Source organism: Mus musculus, chromosome 7 (assembly GCF_000001635.26).
Source record: "Mus musculus strain C57BL/6J chromosome 7, GRCm38.p6 C57BL/6J".
Classification (NCBI taxonomy): Eukaryota; Metazoa; Chordata; class Mammalia; order Rodentia; family Muridae; genus Mus; species Mus musculus.
The window spans coordinates 31,031,644-31,058,658 of NC_000073.6; the positions used below are offsets into that span (position 1 = coordinate 31,031,644).

The 27,015-nt window shown below is 52.4% G+C and overlaps 3 protein-coding genes, 1 long non-coding RNA gene and 1 other non-coding gene across 19 annotated transcripts; 1 reads left to right on the top strand and 4 right to left on the bottom strand.

Moving 5' to 3' along the window:
• Positions 1–1,079: 1,079 nt before the first annotated feature.
• On the bottom strand, positions 1,080–10,688 carry Fxyd5 (FXYD domain-containing ion transport regulator 5). Of its 4 annotated transcripts, none has more exons than NM_008761.4 (9): positions 10,447–10,688; positions 9,754–9,814; positions 8,540–8,614; positions 7,395–7,451; positions 6,178–6,285; positions 4,793–4,873; positions 3,743–3,772; positions 3,566–3,640; positions 1,080–1,375 (listed from the first exon to the last, which is right to left on the bottom strand). In NM_008761.4, exons 2-9 carry the CDS (start codon positions 9,812–9,814, stop codon positions 1,326–1,328), a joined length of 537 nt encoding a protein of 178 aa, NP_032787.1. In that variant the 5' UTR covers positions 10,447–10,688; the 3' UTR covers positions 1,080–1,325. The 4 variants fall into 4 exon arrangements, with proteins under 4 accessions (NP_032787.1, NP_001274146.1, NP_001274142.1 ...); NM_001287217.1 differs by having other exon boundaries at positions 6,178–6,288; NM_001287213.1 differs by having other exon boundaries at positions 9,754–9,826.
• On the top strand, positions 5,200–26,071 carry Gm38984. The gene is made up of 3 exons (XR_881944.2): positions 5,200–5,513; positions 5,774–5,905; positions 26,051–26,071. It is a non-coding gene; the product is annotated as a predicted gene, 38984 (long non-coding RNA).
• Mir7050 (microRNA 7050) lies at positions 8,615–8,674 on the bottom strand. The gene has a single exon (NR_106017.1). It is a non-coding gene; the product is annotated as a microRNA 7050 (primary transcript).
• On the bottom strand, positions 10,872–19,811 carry Fxyd7 (FXYD domain-containing ion transport regulator 7). Its single transcript, NM_022007.1, has 6 exons — positions 19,713–19,811; positions 15,730–15,759; positions 13,310–13,384; positions 13,065–13,107; positions 12,928–12,968; positions 10,872–11,261 (listed from the first exon to the last, which is right to left on the bottom strand). The coding sequence occupies exons 1-6, from the start codon at positions 19,741–19,743 to the stop codon at positions 11,239–11,241; spliced, it is 243 nt and encodes an 80-aa protein (NP_071290.1). The 5' UTR covers positions 19,744–19,811; the 3' UTR covers positions 10,872–11,238.
• Fxyd1 (FXYD domain-containing ion transport regulator 1) lies at positions 20,035–24,230 on the bottom strand. Of its 12 annotated transcripts, none has more exons than XM_030242809.1 (8): positions 23,908–24,067; positions 22,663–22,727; positions 22,250–22,282; positions 21,757–21,831; positions 21,382–21,418; positions 20,485–20,534; positions 20,290–20,344; positions 20,035–20,137 (listed from the first exon to the last, which is right to left on the bottom strand). In XM_030242809.1, the coding sequence occupies exons 1-7, from the start codon at positions 23,910–23,912 to the stop codon at positions 20,322–20,324; spliced, it is 288 nt and encodes a 95-aa protein (XP_030098669.1). In that variant the 5' UTR covers positions 23,913–24,067; the 3' UTR covers positions 20,035–20,137; positions 20,290–20,321. The 12 variants fall into 12 exon arrangements, with proteins under 12 accessions (XP_030098669.1, NP_062376.2, NP_443718.1 ...); NM_019503.4 differs by having other exon boundaries at positions 20,035–20,172; positions 23,908–24,013; NM_052992.3 differs by having other exon boundaries at positions 20,035–20,172; positions 22,663–22,791; positions 23,908–24,013.
• Positions 26,072–27,015: the final 944 nt, after the last annotated feature.

Genomic DNA, 27,015 nt, shown 5'->3' on the forward strand with positions numbered 1-27,015 from the left:
GCTATATAGATAGGCTGGACTTAACTCACAGAGATCTTGCTGCCTTTGCACCTCCCCTCCCCCCAGATCTGGGGCACCACCACATCCCACCTACTTAGTTATTTTTAAGACAGGAAGTCTTGTAGCCCAGGCTAGACTTGAACTTGAGATATGAAGCCAAGGACATTGAACTTCTGATCCTCCTGCCTCCACCTTACAAGTCGTGAGATTCTGGGCATGCTCAGTTCAAACTGAAACTTCTGTTCGTACTGGGAAGGCATGCGGTTCAGTTGCACACCCCACCCAAGAGCTTCTCTTCTTTCTTGTGACGTATTTTCCCCTTATTTCCACGTGCTTTGTGGCTTGATGAAATGATTTTGTAATCCCCAGTTCACTCTGACCTGAAGTTCTTGCAACTGCATTATGCAACCCCCTCCCCCCCGCCCCGCTGCCTGGGACCTGGTCTCTTGTCTGTGCTGTGACCCTGCCCATAATCTTGGAGAAGACACTTATCCTTCCCCACAGCACCCTGAGCCTGAAAAGGCCTGCATAGCTGCACTAGGTTGCTCCCTCCCAATAAGGAGGAGTCCAAGGAACTCCAGGAATTGCCTGCTAGAGCCCATCCCTCCTCCCAGGCCCTCTCTGCTCAGAGCCCATCCCCGAGCCCCACAGCCTCCCTGGTGGACATGCCCTAAGCAAGCAGTCCTCCTGAAGCCCAACTTGTGGGTTGTTGCAGGAGACAGAGCTTGAGAGTGTGGGCTGCATTTTCACAGCTATGCATGAGGTATCCTGAGGGGCAGAGTGACTGGCCATGTGAAGATAAAGGGGTGACTGCACCGGGGTCCCCACATCATGCTTACTCATGCTCTGATCGATACCAAGGTATGCTGTAAGCCAGGCTCCTGGACAGAGGTCCTGTCTCTTAATCGTGACAGACCCTAAACACACCCTCCTTCCGTGAACACACCAGGCCTCCCCTTATCCCCCATCATATTGTCCTGTTGTCTGAGTGTGTAACAACCATACCCTACTCCCTAGGGTTCCAAGTCCAGCCCTGCCTCTTCCTCCCACTCCTTTGTCACAAATTCACAGAAGACAGAGGCCATGGAAGAGAGACCATGTGGATTTATCTGAACAGCCACAGCAGTGCCTAGGGAGACCTCTCTCCCCAGGGTGGGAAGACCATTAGCCTTAAGCCTGACTCCCTCCAGTGGCCTCTTCCTTTCAGGATTCTTTCATGTTGATCACTCTGTAGGCTCTTGGGGTAGAGGGAGGAGGCAGGGGGTGGTGAGTTGGTGTAGTTTGGAGGCTCCAGCTGGGGTGCCCATCAGGGTGCTGGCCCGCACTCACCTGTGGCGATTCAGGCAAAATTGAGACAACTGCCTACACTTCCCACCTGGAAGAAAAAGAACCAGTTTGCCCATGAGCTGGAAACAGTACTAATTATCACATAGTCACTGGAGACCGGCTGGGGGGTGGGGGTGGGGGATCAATCTGGACCTCAGGAAGCTCCCAGTGAAGGGGGACAGCAAGATGGCTCAACAAGTAAAGGTGTTTGCTGCTGAGCCAGATGTCCTGAGTTTTGGGCAAAAAGAGAAAACCAGGGGCTAAAGAGACTGCTCAGTGGTTGCTCTTCAGAAGGTCCTGGTTTTAATTCCCAGCATCCACATAGACACTCATAATTGTCTATAACTGCAGACCCATGGAATCCAATGCCCTCGTCTTGTGTGCAGACATACATGCAGATAAAACACCCATATACATAAGATAAATGAATAAATCTTTGTTTTAAAAAAGGAGAAAACCAACTCATGGAAATTGTCCTCTGATCTCTACATGTACACACACACACACACACACACACACACACACACACACACACTGAGATGAACAAATGCAGGGCTGTGGTGGGGCAGAGCAGCCTGTGCAAACATCCCTGTGGTAAAGGGCGGACGTGAGATGGAAGAACATGAGCAAGAGAAGCTGGGACCTGGATTAGAGTCAATTGGAGATGGCGTAGAGTTTAAAAAGGCACGGGGCCATGAGAAGATGGCAGCCACCTGCCTCTCAGGCCTCCCCTTCTGCTCTCCCTGTCTGTGTCTCCCTGGCTTTTCCCACTGTTAGTGCGTGTGGTTTGGGTGTGTCCCTCCAATGTCTGTCTTTGATGTTGGGTCCTTAGTACTCAGGGTTGGGACGGAGAGGGTGGGCAGCCTTTGAGAGGCAGAGTCTAGGGTCACCTAGGAAGTTATAGCTCTGCTTGCCCATCAGTTAGCCCTCGGGAGGGTGTGCTGTCATAGAAAGACCAGCCAGTCTCCTCCCTTCTCTCTTACTTCCTGTTTTGTTACTCAGCCTCTTTGACCACACATCCTCCCCCACCAGAGGTAGACGTGGAGTGTTTTCCTCGGTTGGGCTGCACTGTATTTCAGAGTCAAAGGACTCTGTCTTCTTTGCTGAACCTGGCACACACTGATGCAGCTGGGCTGGCTCCTTTCTCTCTTCAGCATGGGTGGGTGTCACCCAGATACCCAGGCTGAGCCTCTGAATTCAGGTCCTCAAGCAAGCACTTTGCCCACCAATACCTCCTAAACCCATGGATCTCTTCTTAAGCTATAAACGCTTCCAGAAATTGATTCCAGTCCGGTATTTGGTCACAATGAGAACAGCAACCCGCAGAGCTCTCGTGAATAAAAGAAGTCAGGTCCAGAGGGCTGTGGTTCGGTTGTGCTTGCCTGGCATGTACAATGTGATGGGGTTGACTCCCTGTGCTGCATTAACTGCCTATACCTATAACTAAGCACTTGGGAGGTAGAGGCAGGAGGGTCAGAAGTTCAAGGTTAAGGTGGAAGAGGTGGTTCAGTGGTTACTCACATCCAGCTCCTACCATCTATCTAAGGAGACTCACATCGTCTGAAACTCCCAGCTCCAGGGTATCCAACTCTCTTCCATCTGTCATGGCCTCTGCACTCACACACACATACACACACACACACACACACACACACACACACACAGATTCAAGGCCATCTTTGGTCGACATGCTCCTCTGTCTCAAAACAAAATAAACCCAAAAACTGCTGATCAGCTTGGCACACCTATAACCTCAAGCCTCAGGAGGCTGAAGCAGGAGGATTGTGAGTTTGACGCCAGCCTGAGCAACACAGTGAGACCCTGTCTTAAAAGGATGAATGAAGTCCTGTTTTCTCTTCTCACAAATGAAGCCGACCCTTGGCTTGTAAAGAAGCATAACGTAGTATCCACTAGCAGTCATCTGAGTCTGCATATCTCTGTCCTGTGTGTCTCTGTATCGCTCATCGGGGCACTACCACGTGACCGAGCCCAGGAAGAAAAGGACAACAGAGGAAGAGACGTGCACTCTAGGAACAGCGCCCCCTGCTGCAACCAGAACAACCGCCCAGCTGGATGCAACCAGCAGGCTAGGCCGAGAATCATCCCTGGGGTGGTTTGTAGGGGTGCTGAGTTTGCACAGCTTTGCCCAGGGGGTTTCAAGACCCTGATCCTCAGTCACCATGCAGCCCAGCCCGCCCCCAGCCCCTTCTTGCCCTTTCTGCCCATGCCCGACTCTCACTAGTGAGAATGATAATTCCCGTGATGAACAGCACCGCAGCCACCAGCAGTCCCCGTTTCCGGAGGGTAGTATCATCTGTGAAGAGAGAAATGGAGGGGCGGGGTCTTTGTTTTTTCTCCCCACTTATCTCCAGCGGTGCGGGGGTGGGGAGGGGAGAGCGGGAGCGGGGTAACTTACCGTAGTAGAAGGGGTTGTTCTCATTCGAATCTAGAGAGGACAGATACATGCAAGTCAGAGCTGGGTGGACATTTGTGGAGTGAATAAGTGAAATGCAGAAGTAGGGCTGGGGACACCTGAGCCTCATCTCCTAAGACCTCAGAACAGAAGTGGAAGTCCTCAATGTGACACGCTACAAAGTCTTTAGATCTTCTCTCCTCAATCTGCCTCTCTCAGCACCCACTTGCCTCCCTGCTCCTGAGTCCATCTCGACAGCCACTCATCTCAGGGCCTCTATACTGCCGTTCCCTCTCCCGGAGGAGAGTCACCTCCTTCACTGGAAGTCTTCTTTGATTCTGTACATGAGCATTCTCTAATCCTGAGTTTTGCTCTATTTTTCTTGCTAGCAAACTAAAAATCATCTGATGATTGATGTAAGTATTCCAGTTATTATCTGCTGTCTTCCTCCACTACAGTGTCAGTTTCAGAGGGTCCCACTATGTAGCCTGGGCTGTCATGGAACTTGCTATGTAGTCCAGGCTAGCCTCAAACTTGCTGCCATCTTCCTTCTGTTTCCCAGGTGCAAAGATTACAGGAATACATCACCACACCCATCAATAGCAAAGATATTTGTCTGTCTTGTTCATGGCTGTCTGGCACACGCATGAATCCACGCTGAATACACAGTTGAAGGGGTGATGTGGGCATGTCTATGTCATCAGTGGGGGTTCAATAAGCAGGAAGGGGGGATATCAGAGGGGAAGAATCAGGATGACCAAATGGAGCCCCTGCTGGTCTACAACTGCTCTTAAGTTGTATAAGTGAATCTATAGTGACCAGAAGATCTGCCCCACTGAGCCCAGCCTTAATTTCAATTTTGAAAATTTAGAGCTCAGAAAGCAACCTCCTAGCCATCCACATGATGACCTGGTTGGCTCCATGGCACTTAGGCATGTGCTACCACCCAGTCTGACAGCACAGTTTCCTCCATAGCACGAGCCCTGAAGATTTACCCACACGGTAAAGAAACTACAGAGTGCCTGTTTCTGGTCAAGAAGAAGAGGTACTAACCCAGTGGATGTTCAATGTAGGATGGAGGCATGAAGTTTTTGGATGGGCTGAGAGGCTCGATCCTGGAGACTGCAGGGGTACCTTCAGGTGATAGGCAGAAAAAATGGTCAGAAGACAGTGGAAGGCAGGAGGAGCATCAGGGGCTGACCCAGGGATGTGGATATAATAACAGGGCTACATCTGGGGTGCAGAGCACAGGCACCTCCCACCCACACTATGGCAACAAGCACCTGCCTGCACCCCCCGCCCCCCAAGGCTGGACCAGCTGCTCAGCCCAGGCGGGTCCCTCTTTTGGACCTCCGCTAACAACCCGAGAGCAGGGGACAGGATTACACCGACTTTGTCCCTCCAGCCTAGAGATACTTATTTAAAATATCCTGAACATCCTCTCTACTTTTGGACCAAAAAATAGCGGGGCATTCTCTTCTTAATTCTAATTTAATTTAAAATGTTGGACACAGGGTCTGCCATGTACCCCACGCCGGCCTCATGTTCTCACTCCTGAGCTCTGACGTCACACAAAGGTTAAGGGGTCATCTGCTGCCTTAGTCTCAGCTCAGCCTCTTTCCACACACCTGCTGCCACCACTAACCTACTTGTCCCGAGGACACTACTTCCTTCCTGATTCTGGGCTGTGTGGACTTTTCCAGTGAGGATTGAGGCTTCATCGACCAATCAGAACAGCCTGCTTTCAGGCTTCCATTGGATCATACAAGGACATGTGAGCTCAACCGGGCCAATGAAAGTCAAGCCCAGGTTTTAGGCGGGGCTTATGGGAAAGTTGTGTGGCTCTGAGCTGGGCGACCATGGGGCATTTTGACTACCAAGAAGAAAAGTGAAAGAAGACAAAAGAGGCACAACAAGCAATTTAGACATACTGACTGTGCTTAATTTCCTCTATCTAGCTATGCCTGACATCTTATCTTCAGGTTTTACAGAATTGAGCCAATACATCTTTTTTTTTTTTTTTTTTTTTTAAAGGTTGCAACTAAAAAGCTCCTGTTGTAACAGAAAAAAGACACAAAGGAAACCCACAACTCCACTTCTCAGTACCAGCCCAGCAATGGAGAAACGGATGGCCAGTTGGCCAGTCGGCTCAACTATTATACTAGGGTAAGGCATGTTAGAATGTTCCAACGTGGAGTTGATTGCTATGAAGTTAGCTTCACCAAGGACCCGAGAAGGTCGTTCTCAAAGAATCACTGACTTTAACCCAGAATCCTCCAAACATCTACACACACACACACACACACACACACACACACACACACACACACACACAGAGGGGGAGGGGGAGGGGAGGGAGAGGGGGAGAGGGAGAGAGAGAGAGAGAGAGAGAGAGAGAACAAACAGAGGAAATTAAACACTGCCAGCTGGGGCTCTACCTTTCTTGCTGCTTGTATGTGGCCCTGGATCTGACACTGGATTCGAGGTGGCCATTTTTGTCAGTTGCTGGGTCTCGGTTTGGGCTGCTGTCTGGCTTCCTGTGGCTTCTGCTTTGGTGGAAGGAAAGGAGGGGAGGGTGAGCACTGAGGGGAAGAGATGTGCTCAGCTCCCCAGACCTGCCTGCCAGGGCTCCCTCCACATGGGGGTATTCCAGGCTGAAATACCAGGTGACACCTTGCTGGGATGGAGTAGGGACTCTCTTTGAACAGTCCAGGAGAATTAAATGTGCGCCCACTACCAGTCTTCACCTGGTAGTTTTAAAAACAAAACAAAACGAGATAAAATTGGGTCTCTTCAGGCTGATCTTAAGCTTTTAATCCTCTTGCCAGAGCCTCCTTGTGCTGGCATAAAACAACTTTTATGTTATCTGGGATTGAACTCAGAATCTTGTACATGATAAGCCCAGTACCACTGAGCCACACCCCAGCTCCTCACTGGGGGATTCTAGGCAGGGGCTCTACCACTGAGCCACACCCCAGCCCCTCACTGGAGGATTCTAGGCAGGGGCGCTACCACTGAGCCACGCCCCCAGCCCCTCACTGGAGGATTCTAGGCAGGGGCTGTACCACTGAGCCACGCCCCCAGCCCCTCACTGGAGGATTCTAGGCAGGGGCTGTACCACTGAGCCACGCCCCCAGCCCCTCACTGGAGGATTCTAGGTAGGGGCTCTACCACTGAGCCATGCCTTCAGCATCACTAATCATTAACTGAAGAAATTACAAGAAGTACTCTAAATTATATTATACTCCAAGAAAAAGTATAATTATTATTTAGAAAAAAAAAATCTAAAGAGATCCAGACCTGAACAGAAGCTATGGCTGAGCACTCACCGGAAGTGTTTATAAACATCTAGTGCTCAACTTTTAAAAATGGGTCAATGAAAAAGAGATTTTTGTTTTTAAGTCAATGGGATTGGGTGTAGATAGACACAGGCAGCACATTCTGCAATGCCAACACTCCAGAGGCTGAGGCAGAAGGATTGCCCTGAGTTTTAGGCTACCCTGGGCTACAAAATAGTAATGTCTGGACAAAATAAGTAAGGGATAGAGTGCAGCTGGCAAGGGTCTAGAGCTGGGGTGTGCTGGAGGGAGTGAGGACCAGCAGCTGTCAGGGGTAAGGATGCAAGTGTGGGTTCTGCCCCTCCCCCTCCACTCACCTTCTCTGGTCCAGATGAGAGGGGTGGTCTGGACTCCTGGGCTGGTTTGATCTGGATCTGGGGTAAAAACAGGGTCAGAGAGAGAAGTGAGAAGGGAGCAGCAGAGAGTTTCCCTAGGTGAAGACTGGAGAGTTTCCATAGCAACTCGATGTTTTTCTTAACTGCCTATACAGTGTGCAAGGTGGGCAGAGGCACTCACTCTGCGGTGTCTTTCCTGAAGAGCCACCTGCCCTCCCTTCTTTGAGACAGGCTCTCTCATCTTCTTTGGACTCACCAAGTACGCTAAGCTGACAAGCCCTGGAGATCCACCTGCCTCTGTCTCCCCACCTTGGGGTTTACAACCACATGCCATTATGGCGGGCCTTATATAACAGCTCTGGGGATTGAACTGGGGTCCTCATGGTTGAACATGGTCCATGTTGAGGCCATGAGAGGAATTCAGGTTCCTTGATAAGCACTCATGTAGGATGCCTGGATCTCCCTTGCCTCCACACCCATTAGCAGGACTCAGACGCCTTCCCTGGAAAAAAGGTGTTTGACTCAGTTTCCCAAACCTCCCTGACCACAAACCACTATTGCCTGCTCTAATCAGGACTCCTGGGCCAGGCATGGAGGGGTGCCTGTCAGCCCAGCACTCAGTGGCTGGGTCCTGGTTGGAGACTCCTCCTCCTCCTCTGACATCAAACAGGGCAACTGATGGCAGAGCAAGATGGAGCTTTAGCTGGCTGGGATGACTGAACCCCACATAGAACAACTGGAAGCAAGAGTTGGTACTAGGTTCCTCGTAGTAGCTTTTAAGCACCTAGATCAAGCCATTATTGAATCTTTATCCCTATTTTTTTTTCCTCCCAGTTACACAAATGTAAATTTCCCTCTTTGGTCTAAGCATGGTGGTGGTGTTGTCCACGGTGAGAATTTCATTGATCACTTTCCTTTCCTTTTCTCTCTTTTCTTTTAAAAGATTTACTTATTTTATGCATGGGAATGAGCACATTGTAGCTATCTTCAGACACATCAGAAGAGGGCATCAGATCTCATTGCAGATGGTTGGGTGGTTGCTGGGAATTGAATTCAGGACCTCTAGAAAAGCAGTCAGTGCTCTTAACCACTGAGCCATCTCTCCAGCCCTCGATCACTTTTCTTACCTGGGACATTGTCACGAGTAGTCGCAGAAGTCTGGTCCGCTGTAAAAATGGATGTGGGCTTTTTTGGTGTCTGCCCTGGGGAGATAAAGGCTGAGAGTTCAGGAGGGAGTCTCTCACCCCCTTCTCCTGTCTTCTGTCCCACCTCGCCAGACCCACTGAAGACCCAGGGGAATCAGCTTTAACTGGGTCACTCTACAGTCTTGAGTGTGACTGAAGTCTTCCTATTGCCGCAGGACCTTTGCACACCCTTGCAGGACAGCCTCATTGAGAGTGCAGGTGTTTGGGGTAAACCAGGGCCTTGGAGCACATTCCACTCCCGACCACTTCCTCCTCGCTCCGTGACCTGAGCCACTCATTTGCCTCATCTGAAAAGCACGAGCTAGTAAAGGAGCAGGGCTCTCTGCCCCATAGACAGACAGCTAAGGAGGGAACGGGCTTGCTCCTCATGCTTCATGGGCTAGACCCTGTCTCCTCCCCCCCCCCCCCGAGATGCCTAGCAGCCTTTGCAGCCAGAAGTCACCCGTGAACACCCATGCCAGGACAGACAGACCCTGCAGGCTCAGAGCCCACAATTTTTACCTGGTCCCACATCTTCTTATCGATTTCACCCCAACCCAGTCTTCTACTGACTCTCAGATTCATTGGGCTTATCAGCAGCTCCTTCTTCTTCTTGTGCCCCACCCCGCCTTGTGTGCTCACTGAACAACAGTTCTCTCCATCCACAAAATGGGCATGGCGAGGCACAGAACAGAACTAACTGCCCACCCACCTGGGCACTTTTACAAGTACTTTCCAGGCCAGAGTGAGGGTCTCTGAGCCCCAGCTTGGACCCCTTTGCCCAACTGTATTCTCAGAAAACCCATCAGTTCTGCTTTGCCTGGAGCCTGGGGTTTCCTGGCGGCCGAGTAGAAAACTGACACCAATCTCCCAGCCAAGTCAAACTCAGCAAGTTCTTCTCAGAGGTGAAAGGGAGGATGCTCAGCAGGACAGGCTCCAGTCAGACCCTCTGGATCACCCGAGCTCAAAAGTGTCCAAAGAGGGTGCTACCCAGAGCCTGCCTCGCCAATCCCACTTCCTGGTGCTCGCTCACTCGGTGGGGGTTGGCGAGGGAGTAGAGTGAGAAGATGGTACCCAGTATTTGAGCTTTGCAATCACCCATCTAGCTGCCTCCTGGAGCTGGATTGGGGCGAGGGGTGGTGGTGGTGGTGTCTTACCTCTGCTGGGCAGAATCAGGGCGACAATAGTGAGGAGACACAGGCGACTGGACAGTGACATCTGTGGGACAAGCTGAGGCAAAGGTAAGGCATAGCCCCTCCGCACCCTCCCACCCCCTCGCAGCCTCTTTGGAGCAGGCGTCTGGTCTCAAGGACCCTCTGGTATCTGCCTTTGGGGAGAGATTTTTTTTTCCGTCTCAGGCCACCATCCCCTTCTTCCAGGAGCTGATCCCCAAAGAAAGCCAGAAGCATCAGGCGAGCCTGGCTTCCTGACACCCCTGAGGCAAAGATGCCGCTCCCTCCTCCTAAAGCTGGAACTGATCCTCCCGACCCATGGTTCCTGAGTGGAGGAAGCCAGTGGCCCGCTGTGTCTGCTCCCTCGAGGGCAGGAGCCCAGAGCAGCGGGGCCAGGAGGGGAACAGGAAGGGTGACTAACGCAGGGCTGCTCTCAAAGGAAAAAGTGAGCTGGTGTCCGGCTGCCCTGCAGGCACCACCGCGCCCAGCACCCGTGATGGGCAGATCATAGAGGGACCTGTCTGCCCGCAATGGAGGCGCTCTAGGGAGACTGAGGCAGAAAAGGTGCCCACAGAGTGAATACGAGGCAGAGAGGCATCGAGATCCTTCTCTTCTCCTCCCAAGCAGCTTCCCACCTGCGTGTGTGGCCCAGAGCAATAGAGCAAAAGAGGGACTTACATCTGAGCCGGAGATCTCCAGACTGAAGTGTCAGAGTACCGCGTGGGAGCTGCCTCAGGGTGGAGGGTGTGGCCACGGGCGGGCGCGGACGCAGGCAGGCGGGGACCAGAGCGTCCCAGTCATTTCCTCTCTCGTTTCCAGGCCCCACAGGCAGGGGTGGGAGCTGGGGAGGAGGAGGATGGTGGGGGACTGAAGGCGGTGGCCTCCACTCGAGGATCTGAGGGACGCAGATGGGGGCAAGGTGCAGAGAAGGGAAGACCCTTGGGTGAGGTGTGGAAGGAAGGATGTAATGAGAGGGAGGAGACCCTGGAGGGAGGAGGAGGAGGAAGAGAAGGAGGGGGGAGTGGGGAGGGGGGAAAAGGACAATCAACTCAGCCTCCCACCCAGTCCTCTGGTGCCCACAGACGACAATACACAGACAGAACGGGGGGAAAAAACGAATGCACATTTATTAAGCTCAAGATGTGGACCCTGAGGGGAAGCTGGGAAGGTCCTGGAGAAGGAGACCAGGAGATGCAGGAGGGAGGGACACTAGGATCCCAGGGGACTGGGGATGGACTCCTGGATCCCAGGAGCTGGAGGCCTGAGTCTCTGGGTCTAGGGTACAAATAGGATCGTTGTTGCCAAGGCCTGGGGAGGGAGAGCGGGGTGCATTGGCTCCGGCCTTGGGGTGGGTCTGGCGGCTGATTGGGGGCACACTCCCTGGCGCCAGGCTGGGTCCCCACCGCCTTCTCTGGGTCCTCTGGTTCCTGCACTCTGGCCAGGGACAGCAGTGGAAATCTGCAGAGGATCCTACACACCGCCACCTCCAGGGGCTAGGAACAGAAGAGAACTCAAGTTACTGACCTAAGGAGGGAAAGAATCAGAGTCCAAGGATGGCTGCCCTTTAGCTCTTGGGGGATCCTCATGTCTTCCTGACTCCTGATATCTGGTCACTGCAGGGAAATCTTCATAGCTACTGTCTGCCCCATCTCAAGCAATGGAGAAAGGGAATCCAGCTGTGGTGGACACCCAAGGCTGACCTGAGTGTTTTGGGAGGCTTAAAGTCTCCTTGGAAGAGCCCCCACCTCATGCTATACTCCAGGCTTCTTTTCTACATATGCTCCAGACAACCTAGGCATCTAGCAGGTGTCCTCCAGGACAGGCTACCTTTGTTCTTCTGCCCAGCTAAGGCTGGACCAAACACCTCCTTCCATCCTGCTCCAGCACCACAGAGAGATACCCGTGATGTTCTTAAATCTCATTAAGAATATATGAAACATGATGTAGTTTTCTCATGAAGTCTCCCCCATTTATACTTAGTTCTTTAAGCACTACTCGTTGTCATAAGTTTATTTTTTTTCTCCCATTGAGACAGGGTTACTCTGTGTAGCCTTGGCTGTCATGGGACTCTCTGTAGACCTGCCTGCCTCTGTCTCCTACTAGGACTAAAGGCATGCACAGCTCCCACCTGGCTGTCATAAGATTTTAATGGGAAGCCACCTCAATAGTTCACACCTGTAACCCCAGCACTTGGGAGGCTGAGGCAGGAGGATGACTCTGAGTGTAAGCTTGGCCTGGGCCACACAGTGAGTTCTTGCACAGCCAGAACTACAGTAAGACACTGTAAAAGGAAGAGAGTTTTTACTCCCCAAAAGTCCTTAGAAAGGAAACAACTCTAAAATTTAAACAAGTCTCCCATGGATGCCCCTCGAAACTTTCCTCCTTCTCACTCCATCTTATCGTCTTCCTGTCTCCATGCGCTGACCCTCCCTTCTGTCTTCTGCACCAGTTTCCTCCTCCCCGCACTTCCTTCCAGACAGAACCCTTTCTTCTGCTTGTTTTTGAGACACAGTCTTGTGTGTAGGCCAGGCTGCTCTCAGATGCTCTCTATAGCTAGGACTGACCTCGAAGTCCTGGTTCTCCTGTTTCCACCTCCAGTGTGCTGAGATTATGGGCAGGCAGTTTAGGTATTTCTGAGGACTAGACCTGGGGCCTCGAGCATCCTCCCCAGCAGCATCCTCCCCCGCCCCCCTTTTAGGACAGGGTCTCACTATGTATCCTGGCTGGTATGGGATTCACAGAGATTCACCCTTTCTCCATCCCCTCTCACTCCAACCCTCCTGTGGTGGGATTAGAGGTATGTACCACCATTCCTTGCCCACCTCACTCCCATCTTTAAATGTGTATTCCATGCTTCTGATTGTCTTTATTCAGCAGCCTGCGCTCTGCCCTCCCTCTCCCTTCTCTCCCCTGCTCTGCCCTTCCCTGTGTGGGTTTCTCAGGTGCTAGCCTCTTCCAACTTCTCAGACTTCCCCAGCCACACCCCACCAAGCTTTCCGAGGCTTGCATTTCTTTAGGACCTTCTTGAGATATTTCTGGAACTCTCCCTCTGTGACCCCAACCTCCGAGGGACCTGGAATCCAACCCCCAGACTGCCTCCACCCACGTAGCCCTCTAAGGATCCTGCTACTTCTAAGTGTCCCCCAGAACCATGCTCACCTGAGGAGGGCAGTTCCGACTTACAGGATTTGCATGTTGGGCTGTATAGGGAGAGAAGAGGAAGCTTAACAGGCTTCAGGGGATGCTCCCGAGCCCTAGGTTAGGGGTCTCCATCCCAGGACCCCAGGCTGCCCCACCTCTCAGACCTGGAATCCGCCTTCCTGCACTTCACCTTCTTGCCTGTTAGGAGAGAGACAGCAGGGAGCAATCGGGGTGTGAGAGGACAGAGCAGGGCAGGCAGAGGACCTTCAAGGATAAGGATGGGGTGGGACCAGCAGGAAACCCTCAAAGATCAAAGATCAGGATCTTTACCAGTGGGGATAGGGTGGGGTGGGCAGGAAAGCCTCTAAGGTGGGGACCCACAGGTGGGGAGGGCACTTACTCAGGATGATGATGATCCCCAGCACGAACATGATAGTGGCCAGGGTCATCCCCACAGTCTGCACAGTGGCATAGTCTAAGGGAGACAGGGGAAGCTCAGGACAGCACAGCCCCAGCCAAGTCCGTGCCTCAGCAGAACAAGAGAGCATGCCTTTAGTCCCTGAGCCACCAATTCCATCAGGGAATAAGAATCCAAACTCTGCCTGGGCCAGAACCTCTGTGCACCCCCTCCCCCAATGCTGCCCTTCTGGATTCTCACCTCCACACTAAGTTCTATCAGTTGCCTCTTCCCAGATCCTCATCTTGATCCTGCCCTCTATGATCAAGGCCTGGACTATCCCAGCAGACCTCTCACTGGTCCTGCTGCCCTGTTTCCATTTCCCTCCCATGGCCATGAGAACTCCATTGCTTCCAGTCAGAGCAGGAGCCCCCTGAGGCCTCTCTATTGCCCTTACAGGATTCCAAGCAGAAACCAAGGTAAATCAGGATTCATATCTCAGAGTCATCTTACGACTGTCCCCAAGTTGCTTCTCCAGTTATTTCAGCACACAGGCCCATAGTCCTGGAGTCAATGGAGTTCATACCCAATGGAGACATTGAGTACTTCTTGTTATTGGGGCAGGCAGCAGGCTATCCTGACTAACACAGTCTATCTACCACTGATGTAATAAATGAGAGTCCTTCAGTGAATGACCTAATCCTGATCCTACTCAGGCTTCAGGGACCCCTCTCTTTCCACAGTCCTCTGCTTAGCCATCTAAGCCTCCCTATTCCTACAGCATACCAACCATCCTGCCTCAGGACCTTTGCACCAGCCACTTTCTCTACCCAAAGGTTCCATATATGTGACTTCCTCATCAGCCTGTGGACCTAAATGAAGTGTCCCAATTAAAAGTCTCATGCTCCCAGCTCTCTCTAACCCATTATGTTTCCTTCATAAGAATGTATTGCTTTGAATTGGAGAGATGGCTCAGCAATTAAGAGTGCTGACTACTCTTCTGAAGGTCCTGAGTTCAAATCCCAGCAACCACATGGTGGCTCACAACCATCTGTAATGTGGTCTGATGCCCTCTTCTGGTGAGTCTGAAGTCTGTGACAGTGTACTTATATATAATAAATAAATCTTTAAAAAAAAATAAAAGAATGCATAGCTTTGAGACTGGGTCTCACTGCACAATGTGAACTGACCTCAAACTCACAATGACCCTGCCTCAGGCTTCTGAATGCTAGCAGGAATGATTCTTGTCTCCAATACATGTGTGATGTGAGCTGCCAGGGCAAAAAAGTCTGGTCTTCCATGCTGTCTCCAGAGCCTGGCGCAGCACCTGGCACCCAGCAGACAGGCACTGCATATATTTGCAGGGAGGAGACTTGGGGTACCTGGTGAGTGCACCCTGCATCTGCCACTTCAGCAGCTGGCTCCAAGGTAGTGATCAACCATTCATCAACAAACAAAAATTGCTAACAAAAACCAAAACTACACATACACACACACAAATCCCCAAGTCATGGCAGGGTGAGGTATGGCTGCTTCTGCTGGGGGACTCAGGGACAGCTTCCTAGTGAGCAATCAATATCTGATCTAAGGCCAGAAAGGAAAGGAGTCTTAGCTCACTGTGTAGAGAGCTGGGGGGAGGGGGGTCATGTTCCTGGCAGAAAGAACAGTTAAGCCCAAAGGCCCTGAGGTAGTAAAGACCTTGGCCTATGAGATGGATCTTACGCATAAGCAAAGATGGATGGGGTCAAGGGAACAGAAAGAAGAAGATTCAAGCTAGATCTCAGATCTGTCAGACCCAGGGCTTCAGTGTCTTGGGAATGACAGAAAGACACCATTGCTGTAACTCTCTCCATATTCCTCAGTGGTGGAAAACGTTACTACATCTTACTTGCAGGAAGGTCCATGGAGGAAAAGTTGCTTGCCCTAGTCCACAGAGCTAGGGAATGGATAAATCAATATTTGAACCCCAGAGTTGTTTTATAACTCTTTCCAAGTTGCTCTCTGATTATTTCCGGTGCACGAGTGCATAGTCCTCGTCGTAATCCACAGACATGTTGAGGACTATTTGTTACTGAGGCAGGCAGCAGCCTAGCCTGACTGTCACAGTCCATCGAGCGCTGATATAACGAATGCATTTGCCCTTCCCAGGTCTCTTGTTAGTCTCTAAAGAGGGAGTCTTGCAAACCCCAGTTAATCTCTACCCTGAACCCAAGGAAAAAACAGGCTTTATGAGGTTCACAGCCTTCATCAGGGGCTGCAGAAGGTAGGAGGCCAACCCCATTCCCCAGTCTGCCTCTGCCCTCCACAGACCCCTTCTCAGTGAGCCCTAGCTACAGCCACATAGCTGTGGTATGGTAGTCTCAGTAGAAACCACCCCTCCATCCCAGCATTAGGTTATCCCAGGCACAAGACCCAACACTCACCATAGAAAAAAGGATCTGTTTCTTCAGGAACTGTGGGGAAGAAGACAGGGGAAGAGAACAGGGAGAAACATGTTTCAGCACTGGCTTTCTGAACATCTTTGAGGAGCAAGATGGACCAAGTGCTGCTTTATAGGACTTGGCATAGGAGATTCCTTGCTGCTGGACAGTACCGCCTCTCCGTAGAGCTCATAGGATGCTCATCAGGCCCATTAACTCCATCAACCAGTACCCTGCCCTGTGTGGTGCACAACCCACCCAGCTGTCCTGCTCCTAGACCCCTAGGAGAGTTGGTACGTGCCTTAGAGTCATTCTATGAACCACATGCGCACGCACCCCCCCAAACACAGAAGCACACACAACACACAAATACACACCACACACACTACACACACCTCCACACGCCATGCCACACACACAACACACAAATACACACAACACAACCAACACACACCCCCCCCCCACACACACACACCATGCTGGACCTATGATAGCCCAGTCTCACAAAAGGACTACCAATAGATGCATTGGCTTTCCATGAAGACTCCCTCAACCTTCCTAGTCCAAGGGCCCCTGAGGTCATGAGGCTGCCACCTGCTCTCCTACCTGCTTTGATTGTTACCAAATGCAGTATGGGCAGCTATACTGAAACATATGTGAGTCGGGATCAATCTTGTGGCAACTCTGTTCTCTTCTGTAAATGAATCTTCTCCATCATGTGAAACAGAAGACCCTTAGTGGATTCCCACTAACCTTAGAAAGTAACTGTGTGTGCACGCGCGTGAACATGCACAAGCACAATCATGAGTGCCTGTGTAACCCTTTTTCACCTTTCACCTTTGCTTTAAATCCCTTCCAGCAGCCCCGAAAAGAGCTGGTGGCCAACATCTATACCCCAGCTCTAGGAAGAAGGAGATAAGAGTGATATTAAGGACAGCCTGGGCTACAATGAGACCCTGCCAGGAAGAGGGGGAACTCAAAAAATCCTTCCCGTATAAGATGCCCACTCTGGCCAGTCACGGGAGCACATGCCTTTAATCCCAGTATTAGGGAAGCATAAGAAGGTGGATCTCTGTGAGTTCGAGGCCAGCCTGATCTGCATAAGTGAGTTTTAGACCAGCCAGGACTACACAGTGGTACCATGGATATCCACCCTGTAGCTGTCAGCTTCCTCCTGCAGCTCGTATCACTTTCTGTCCTGTGACAGCAGAATTCTGCAGCTTGTGCCACAAGAAAGGGAGCTGGGTAATGGCTTTGTTGCCCCCCCCCCCCACTTCTGGGTTCTACTGGGGCTGGGTGGGGCCTTGTCTTTGGATCTGACCAATGAACTTTCAAGATTGTGAGTGCTTTAGTTGTCTTAGGGATGTAGAGGCCTCCTGCACATTCATAAGTGAGCAATGACATTAGTGGCCTGCCTCCACTGGGCTTTTGGTTCTATTTGTTACCAGTGCTACCTGGAGCCTAAACTGACTGATACAGTCTGGTATGACACAAGACCAAAACTAGCTCTGGTTTGTATGGTGTGTCTTCCCAGGTCTCCTGGTTTAGTGTTGATGTCTCTTTAATATTTGCCAAATGAGTTGTTGTTTGGGGAATGTGATTTAGTTTTGCTCTTTGTAAAAAGGTCCTACTATGGAATCCAGGCTGGTCTTAAACTCATATTCCTCTTGCCTCTGCCACCAGGGTGCTGAGATTACAAGCATGGATGACCACACCTGCTTCTTGCCTCACTTTAGGGCAAGAGAGAAAAAAAATACTAAATTTTCCACTTATAGTGGTGGTAAAAAAATAAAACTCACTAGTATTTTTTTTAAGAAGTCGATTCTCTGGAGGAAAAGTCTTAGATAAACATCAGCAAAAGGAACATTTTAGTAGGGCAAACCTCAGAAGCATACAGCTGGTACCCAGTGTCTGAGAGTCACCTGTGCTGCACCTTAGTGTCACCACCAGAGGGTGGGCAAATTGGTCTCTGCCATTCAGTCTGGTTCGCAAGAAGTTTTCTGGAATGAATGAATGAGTGAGCAAATGAATGAATGAATGAATGAATGAATGAGAGGACCTCCTAGGTTGCAGGTATTTGCACCAAAGATGGAGGTGTTGTTTTCCCATACATTCCTTGTCCAGGTAGATGCTTGTCCCAGCATCTTGCTGGGCTCCTCCAAAAATCCTCTGAGGATCCCCCTGTCCACAGCAGTCCCAGTCTTTAGGGTGTGGCTGAGTAACGGGTGGAGCCAGGAGGCAGGAAAAGCAATGTACACCACTCTTGGCGAGCTGCCAGGGAGAGATCAGGAAGGAGGTGGTTGCTATGGAAACCAGGGCATCTTTCGAGGTGGTGGGGTCCTGGTATTCCAGGCTGGGTGGGGTCCTGTGTGATGTTTTGGAACTGGGCAATCTTACCTCCCCTCTTTGCACCTGGAGACCTGGCTTCTGGCCAACCTGAGTGTTTTCACTCCCCAAAATAGGGACCTAGACCCAGGTATGGCCACATCCCCATTCTGTTCTCTCTCCCGCTCTCTGGCAAGAGCCGCATCTCCCTTCTTTCCCTCAACAATTTATTAATTTGTTTCTGTAAGCTGGGGAAGAAGAATGCACCCGAGCTTTCCCTCCCCCGGGGTTTCCCAAGTCCTGCGGTCCCCTGTCAGCCTGTGACAGGGAGAAGGGGATTGGCGAGGCATCTGCCCTCCCACCTCTACCCGTCTGCTGCCATCGATCTTGCTAACCACCACCTCTGCGAAAAGAAGCCCTGGGCTCCCGCCAGACCTGCTGGCTCAGCCCTACCCCCTCTCTCTGGGGTGGCTCCCAGACTCTGCAGCCCCTCTTCCCCCCCCCCCCCGCGCGCCCTGCCTGGGAATCTGCAGCTAGGGCTCCGCACAGCAGTCCCCCTCCCCCAACCCCGCCTGCTGGGAAAGAGGAAAGGTGCTGTAAGAGTGGAATTAGGGTTTCCTCCATCATCAGGGACTCCACAGCAACCCCCAGTCCTCTGCCCTGCCCCCCACCCAGCCTCGTTCAAGCATCCCCCTAGCTCGTCCACAGAGGACCACACACAGAGGGGGAAGATCAGGAAACCACGGAGTCAGAGAGTGTTTAAGCCCGTGAACATGAACGCAAATCTGGGTTAATGGGTGTGAAGTGTAAACCCAGTGCGGCTGGATGCGGGGAGACAAATGTATCTCCAGGATGAAACCATAAGTGCATGTGGGCTGGGAGGGGGGTCCCCAACATTCCATCCCCACCATGCAGGTTCACTGCAGTGCTGCAGCCCCACCCGTTCCCCCTCCCTCCATACTTGTCTATGTTCCTCTATCTCAGCCCTTCTTCCTTCCTCTGTCTGTCCATCTGTTTGTCTGTCTGTCTCCTCCCAACTATGCGTCTCTGAAAGCTTGCTACCTGGATTTTTGTGCCTCTGTCTCTCCTGTATCTCTTGGTCTCTGTCTCTTTCAGGCGTTCTTAGTCCATCTCTGGTCACACCATCACCACCACCACCATCACCCTCTTCTCTCTCCCTTTAATCGTCCCTCTGTCCCTTAGCATGTCTGCCTGTCAAGGAATTTAGTAAATATCCACACTATACTAGGCAAACATGAGATAATGAATCCCCCCTTAGCTGGCCCATCTCGGAGTGCTGAAGTCTTCCAGAACCTCTTCTGGCTGCAGATCCCTCAGCTCCCACCTTTAAACCCCATCTCTTCCACCGCTGTGCTGGACCAGGCACCCGGTTGCCATGGCAACCTGTCCGCGCATCCTTTCTCTTGGGACTGTCACTCTCTAATCATAGGTCCCGCACAGGGAGGATATCTCCTGGGAGAGGGTGCTCAAGAAACCCCAAGGGATGTCAAAGAATGTGCTCATGGGCCTCCGCCCATGATAGGGGCAGATTCTCTCCCCTTCGTCTTCCTTTCCGTATGGGATTCTTCCTACATCCTGTCCCCTAAGCTCCTAGATTCCCCCACCTCTTTCCTAGCACCCATTCCCCAAGCGACGCTCACCGTTTGTGGGGCTCTGGGTTGGGGTGGCCATGCTGAGCCTGAGCAGGGGGTTGCTGAATGCTGAGGCAGCGAAGGCGCGGCTGCAGCAGCTGGAAGCAGGACAGACTGATGTGGTGGGGTAAGGTGGGGGGAGCCCTGGTAGAGTGGGGGCCTATAGCCAATGGGGGCCCGAAGAGCCCGCCCCCGTCCAAGCCATCCCCCCGCCCCCGCCCCCGCCCACTGCTGACGTCCCCGCCCCTTCCCCAAGGGTGGGGGCGCCCCCTGCCGGGGCCAAGGGGGCTCCCGAGTTTTCGCACAAGAGGCACTGATATCAACCAAGCGCTATCAAGAAGGAAAACCGAGTTTTATTAGAGGTCTGAGCAGCAAGGGGTGTCCGAAAGGCAGGGCTGATGCAGGGAACGCTGGGGGTGGTCACAGGCGAGCATCTGGGTGGGGAGAGGTGTCAGGTGCTAAGGGGGCTCTGCGGGGGTGAAAAGAGTAAGTGGCAAGCTCTCGCCACTATCCCACCCTGGCACTGGGCCCCTTGCCTCCCTCCCTCCAAACCCCTCTCCCTCCTTCCTCCCATCAACTGCAGAACCTGGCTGAGTTTCCTGGAGTCAGGTGGAGGTTCTACCGCCTGCGGGATGACAGACCTGAGAGGGACGCAGAGAGTTCTGGGGTAAGGGGGAGTCTGCAACCAGGGCTAACTCTCCGCCAAACCCATTCTGAGTCCAAGAAGAGGGGGCTCTTGAAAACAGCTGCCCCACAAACCCCGCAGTATCCCCGAACTCACGGCGGATGGAGCTGCGGAAAGTTCCCTCCTCTTCGTCGGGTTCCCCAGTTCTAAAAAGGAACAGATAGAGGAATTCGGATGGACCAGGAGAGGCAGCCGCTTCCGAGAAGCCCCCTAATGCAGGCCTTATTTCCCGACCCCCACCGTGGACTTGATATGAACGCGGTCCGTCAGAAACAAGAGCGCCCGGCTGCTGTTTCGGGGTGCGGCAGGAGGTGCTCCCAGCCTGTCACGGGTGAAGGCCTCCGGGATATTGGGGAAGGTACTTGACTTTGTTGGGAGAGGGACGGTCACAGCGTCTTGGGAGACTTGGGACTTGGGTCCAGTGAGTGACCCTAAGTCACCTTACCGCCCCGTGCCTCAGTTTCCTCATATGCAAAATGGGATTGATGATGGAGCGCACCTCATCCGGGTGGGGTAAGGAGTACATAATAGAGAAGGAATCGGGCACCTGGCGCGTAGTGCGCACTCAAGCATGCCAGAGGGTCGGCATGGAGGCATCTGTGATCATCTTAGCACGCAGAAGGCATGCCTACGTTTTCTGCGCTTTAAAGGTTTATTTCGAGAGGAATCCTGCGCGAGGATCGGGACTGGAGCTAAACTGGGCCGCCCTGTGAGGTGATCTCATTTCAGCGCGGCTGCTTCTGCCCAGCTTCGCCTCACCACGCTTGAGTTTCCATCTGCGGGGCTGGTGGGAGCCCAGCGCCCCCACTGGCTGGGCGCTAGGCCAGGCAGAGAGGGAGCTTGACCATCGCTCCGGCCCAGGAGCCTGTCTTAGGGTTTAACACACACTAAGCGCTTAATACATGTTCACTGCAGGATGGGTGCACTTGCTGCCTCGCCCCAACCGCCTCTCCACTGCGGAAGGAGCGAGGGAGGCCCAGAGGGACCACTCACCTCTGCTGTTGGTTGAATTTGCATCGACATCTCTTGCCTGTGGAGTGGGAGGGTATAGGCTGAGCTTCCCTCTCGCTCCCGCATCCCTAGGCTCTCCTCCAAACTGGGGAGGCCGCAGGGGGTGGGGCCTGAGGCGCGGCTGAAGAAGGGTAGGGTGTGGGGGCGTGGTCTGGGTGGGAGGTGAGGGGCGTGGTTTGAGGTGGGGGTGGGGTCTGTGCGGTGAGAGGTTGGAGTCAGGGTGGGACCTAAGAGAAGTGGTTGGAGACTGAGCCTGTGTTGGGCGTGAATAGCGCACAGGCTGCATGTGTTGCTGGGAGTGGGGTTTGGGGAGGGAAGGCTGGAGGCGGGATGGAGAAGACAGGTGCAGACACTCACTAAGGATGATAAGGATGCCCAAGATGAAGAGGATCCCAGCGATAGTGAGGCCGCCGATCCGCAGGGTGTGGTAATCTGTGGACAGCCCCGGAGGAGGGTGACCAGCGGGGAAGAGTATAGTATGCAGCTCAAGGAGGAGGAGAGAGAAGGGGAAAGGACAGATGTGAGAGGGGAGGAGAGGACAGGTTAGAGGAAGGAGGCAGGGAGGAGGTGGTAGGAAGAGGGAAAGGATGGAGAGGAGGATGCTGCTGAAAGTGGGGGTCGTAGAGGTTGAGGTACCTGATACTGATAAACCAGTTCAAATGAGACGGGGGGGGGGTCAAACAAACAGGCAAGGGGGTCTAAGACAACTAGAGCAGGAGAGAGTGGAGGATGTGGTGTGTGTGTATGAGAGAGAGAGACAGACAGAGACAGAGACAGTGACAGAGAGACAGAGAGAGGGAATAGAAACACGCAGGCCCTCTCTCCAAACCCCACAGTAGCTTCCCCTCACCGTAGGTGAATGGATCCGGTTCCTGTGGAGCTTCTAGAAAGAGAAATAAAGAGCAGCGTTAGAGTAGCTCCTGGGGTCTGTAACAGGGGAAAGTATAAGGGAGCCCTTCAGGGGCACCACTGATCTTCTTGGACTGGGAGTTTAGGTGCTACTGAGCCACTGGCAGGCTGCCAGCCTGCTCTGCGTCCTGGAACCTCCAGCACTGGTCCGGCACCCTGATATCTTGCAGATTGTTCATGTTTCCGTCACCCCGGGAATCCACCTTCCATCCACCCCCGCTGTTGCCTAGGAGACCCCTGATTTCCTGTTACATAGTGTCTAGTTTGGGGTCTCTCACTGGGTTTTCTTGGGGGGCTTTTCCCTACCTCTGCCACCCACATGGCTGAGATGCTGAGCACCTCCTTTGGACTCACCTGCACTGGCCATGGAGAGGAGACACACACACAGAGCCAGGATGTGGCCGGGAGATGCCATTGCCCTAGGGAGTCAGCCAGGGTCAAGAAATGTCCTCTGCCCTGCTCTCTTTCCCTCCTAAAGAGGATCTGAACCCGTGGGGTTAAGTCAAGGACGGCCTAAGGACTTAAGTGTCAGCCATTCAAGTTGAATGGCTCCCTTGCTTCACCCAAAACCATGTCCCTAAAACAACTCAATAATAGGGACCAGGAGACCACAGCATACACAGCAGCAAGACAGATGGGGAGAGGCAGAGTCCTGGGGGGATGGGGTGGCTCCCACAGGCTACTCCCATCCGTTAGCTGGTCCCAGAGTCTCAAAACCTACCCTTGTAAGGGAAGCAAGCTGCCTCTGGACATAGGTGGGAACACTAGGCGACATACAGCAGGACATGCCCAGCCCCACCTGCCCCTACACACCTCAACCAGTGGTCTCTCTGTACCCAGGCCGTCCCAGCTCTCCTGCCCTCGGCCGCCTGCCCGCTCTCTCCCTGACCCTGGGTATAAATATCTCCCACTTCACCCGGGAGGAATTTGCTGCACACGGGCCACCATGGCAACAGCTCCCCCCCCAAAGACTCAGGGGGTCCTGTATAACACTGCTGGGGTGAGGCCCAGCCAGGAGCCACATCCCTACAGGCCACCCCATCTCCTTTTCTTGAAGCTGTGAGAAAAGGGGGAACATCCCTCTCTTTGTCCACCTCTGGGTGACATCTTTCACAACAAGACTTTAGGCCAGTGAGTGACAGGCGGCCCATGCCTGAGAGAAGTCAGATGTTGTTTCAGGGACACACATACGGGCACAGACACATTTATGTACAGGTACACACACACACACAGAGTGGGTGTAGCTGGAACAGGAGCAAACAACACCCTCTCCCCAAACTGTTGATTAGAGAGCGCAGGGTTTAGACATAAGCACATTCTCTCGCTCTGGGCCTTCTGTGCCCCCCAAACAGAGACAGAAACAGACCTATACAAATGAGTATCTGAGCCTCACCCCCTGCCAGGGGTCTCGCAGTGGCCGCTGAAAAAGGGAGGAGTCTCTAACTCTCCCGCCCCTGTGCAACCCCTGTCCCCACACTCTCTCCTCCCTCTTGGGTCAGGCCTGCCTGAGAAGCCACAGGCTGGCCACTCTTGTTCCCAAAATAGGCCTCCCAGCTAGGGGAGCTGAGGGGCCCGGAGGGAGGGCTGGGGGACGCTCACCCCATTCACGCTGTCCCCTGTTGACAGAAGACCCCCAAATGTCCAGCTGTGCACCCTAGGAGCTAAGCACTTTGGACCCCCTGGCCCAGAACTGGATGCTCCACCCCCGCAGGCTCCCCTCCTGGCCACACCCCACTCTTGCCCTCCCCAACGAGCAACTGAAACTGGAGCCCAGGCTGGAGGGGGGCCAGGGGGCGGCCCCCAGCCCAGACTGCCCTGGCCCGCTAGCTAGGTTAACTCTCTCAGCACAGTCCCAGGAGCAGCATGTGATTGCGTGTGGACTGGACTATGAGAGGACACACACACACACACACACACACACACACACACACACACACAGAGAGAGAGAGAGAGAGAGAGAGAGAGAGAGAGAGAGAGAGAGCGCAAGAGAGAGAGAGAGAGAGAGAGAGAGCACAAGAGAGAGAGAGAGAGAGAGAGAGAGAGAGAGCGTGAGCGCCAGACCAGGGTCAGAGTGTGTTTTCTGCTAGGTTTCCTGGGAATCAGCCCATCTGGGGACTAAGGTCACACAGCCTAAGTACTTTCGAGGCCACTGACCTCTGACCCAGTGTTCTGCCAGCCTTTGATAACTAGAGTGTTGTTTTGTTTTGTTTCTTTGATTTTAAATGTGTGGTGCTTTTATTTTGCATGTATGTTGTGCTGACTCAAAGTCACCAGGAGTAACACACACACACACACACACACACACACACACACACACACACACACACAGGCTATCTGTGCAGTGATATAGTTGGGCTGTAACAAGACTCGGGAACCAGAAGCAGAAGGATAGAGAGTTCAAGGTCGGCCTGGCCTGTAGAGTAAGTCTGAGGCCAGCCTGAGCTACATAGAGAGATATACAACCCTTCTTTTAAAAAAAAAAAAAAAAAGAAAGAAAGAAAGAAAAAAAGAAGGAAAAAATTACATTGCCGTGCTTCTGTCTGCAATGACACACAGTGAGATACTATCACACACAGGCCGCAGGAACACATCAACGACAGACTCACCCAGTCCTCCCATTCCCACACCACAGGAGGTGAGGGCTGTGAGCTTGAACACACAGCTGAGCACATAGGAACACAAGCACAACAACAAATTGACCGTGGCGGCTCCTCTTCCACATGGCTGTCTGCAGTGCACACACTGTATACATACCCCGTGCATGGGTCACCAGTAAACTGGCACACAGTAAAAAGCTGTCTATACTGTCACAGACAGAGGACCATACCCTCAAAGGCCACAGACTTACATTTCATCTTGAAACCCCCATGCCCTTAGCTCAGATAGCCGTGTCAACACCGTGGGGAATCACTTCCGATGTTCTCCCAGGCCAGACCACTCCAAAGGCTTTAGAGACAGAGAAACCAGGGGCCAAGCATGGGTTCAAGGTTCTTGTTATGTGACCTTGGACTGATCTTGATACCTCACTATCCCTTCTCCTGTCCTGGACTACAAAATGGAGAAGCTGCTAATACCGTATCTACAACTCCTGGCCAGGCTCAGAGGTCCATGAACTTGACATTTTCTTGTCATCTCCATTTTAGAGATTGGTAAACTGAGGTCTAGGTAGCCAGAACTGATTTTCCTTAAGACATCTGACTGGTCAACCAAATGTCCCCAGTCTTAAGCAAGCAAACAGCAGCCCAGACCCTGCTCTACAGACCCTGTCACTAGTCTCAGAGATCCCTGTGTCCCAGTATCCCTGGTTAAAGATAACCCTGGAGTTTACACAGAGCCAGGGAGGCGAGACAGGCAGTTAGCTAATTCCAGACCAGTCCAGCCAGAGTGACTCTGAAGAGCTTACTGCCCCCAGGGTGTGACAGCACAATGCTTTATTGCTGTGTGACGCTAGGCTGATGACTTAGCCTCTCTGTGCCTCAGTTGTTCCTTCTGTAAAATGGAAAGTATTTGCCACAGAGGGAAGTGGTGTGATTATCTAGAACAATCCGTGCGAAGCAGCAAGAACCCTGGTTGGTGCACAGTAAACTTCTGTTTGCATTTACAAAGTTCCAGGTTTCCACTTCATCTTTCTCATGGCAAACTGGAGTGAGGTGCTGCTGGAATGGGTCAGGCCTGTCACTGGCCCCTTTGTGGCCCTAGCAGAAAGCTCTCTAATTGTTCTCTCCTGTTTGTTTGGAGACAGGCTGTTATTCTGCACCCTGTCGTTGGCTTCAAACACACTATGTAACTGAGTCTGTCTCTGACTTGTGACCTTTCCTGCCTCATCGGCTGACGACTGGGACTACAGCTGCCATCCCCGCTCTGAACCTCAATCCGTGTCCCTGTGTATGGCTGGAGATGTGGCTCAGTTTGCAGAGTGCTTACTTAGCACCCCTGGAGTCCTGAGCTTGGTCCTCCGCATCACAGAACCTGGCAGTGATATCACAGAGGAGGAGGCAGGAGGGTCAGGAGATCAAGGTCACCCTTGACTATGTACCAAGCTCAAGGCCAGCCTGAGTTACATGAAATCCTGCCTAAAAAAAAGTTGGCCCCAAACCTGACTGATCCTCAAAGCTGTTTTGTTCCCTCACTGAGTCCTCTCTTCAGTCTGGGGATGGATGAATAGTATGAATTATCCCACTGACAAATGGGGAAACTGAGGACCAGAGAGACTAAGTAACTCTACTGAGGCAACACAGGACAGGGCAGGACCCCAGATCTGTTTGGCTGCTGTCCTCCGACAGCACTTCAATGGCAAGAGGCTACCTGTTCCTCAGCCTTTTAACTCCAGGCAATGAAGCTGCCGCTCCTACTGAGCTAGAACCGACAGGCCCTATGAAGCTGATCATGTGTCTCATGCCTCAGTTTGCCCCATTTTAGGAGCCAGGATTGTAAATCAGGGATGGCAACACCCCACCTCACAAGGTTGTTGTGACATCAGTGGGCTAACACACAGAAAACCTGGCACACAGTCGAATGTGGTGGCATGTCATCCAGCACTTACGAGGCTAAGCTAGGAGAACCTTGAGCTTGAGGGCTGCTTGGGCTACAAAATGAATCACGGACCAATCTCAAAAGCAAACAAGCAAGAAAAAGAACAATAAAAAACAAACAAGCAAACAAACAAACAAACAAACACAGGGGCATGGGAAGGACCAGGATGTTAGG

Excerpts from the sequence above, each read along its gene's own strand:
- Fxyd7 (NM_022007.1), bottom strand. The coding sequence starts at position 19,743 with ATGGCCACCCCAACCCAGAGCCCCACAAACG. Across the intron at positions 15,760-19,712 it reads AACCCAGAGCCCCACAAACG|TTCCTGAAGAAACAGATCCT; the intron begins GTGAGCGTCGCT and ends TCTTCCCCACAG. Across the intron at positions 13,385-15,729 it reads AACAGATCCTTTTTTCTATG|ACTATGCCACTGTGCAGACT; the intron begins GTGAGTGTTGGG and ends TGTCTCCCTTAG.
- Fxyd1 (XM_011250648.2), bottom strand. The coding sequence starts at position 23,459 with ATGGGCCGCCTGTCACTCACTGGCCTAAAGTCTTGTTGTGAAAGATGT. Across the intron at positions 21,832-22,249 it reads ACCGGATCCATTCACCTACG|ATTACCACACCCTGCGGATC; the intron begins GTGAGGGGAAGC and ends GGCTGTCCACAG. Across the intron at positions 21,419-21,756 it reads GGGCATCCTTATCATCCTTA|GCAAGAGATGTCGATGCAAA; the intron begins GTGAGTGTCTGC and ends CCCACTCCACAG.
- Fxyd5 (NM_001287217.1), bottom strand. The coding sequence starts at position 9,814 with ATGTCACTGTCCAGTCGCCTGTGTCTCCTCACTATTGTCGCCCTGATT. Across the intron at positions 6,289-7,394 it reads TCTCATCTGGACCAGAGAAG|CAGAAGCCACAGGAAGCCAG; the intron begins GTGAGTGGAGGG and ends CTTCCACCAAAG. Across the intron at positions 4,874-6,177 it reads ACATACAAGCAGCAAGAAAG|GTACCCCTGCAGTCTCCAGG; the intron begins GTAGAGCCCCAG and ends TATCACCTGAAG.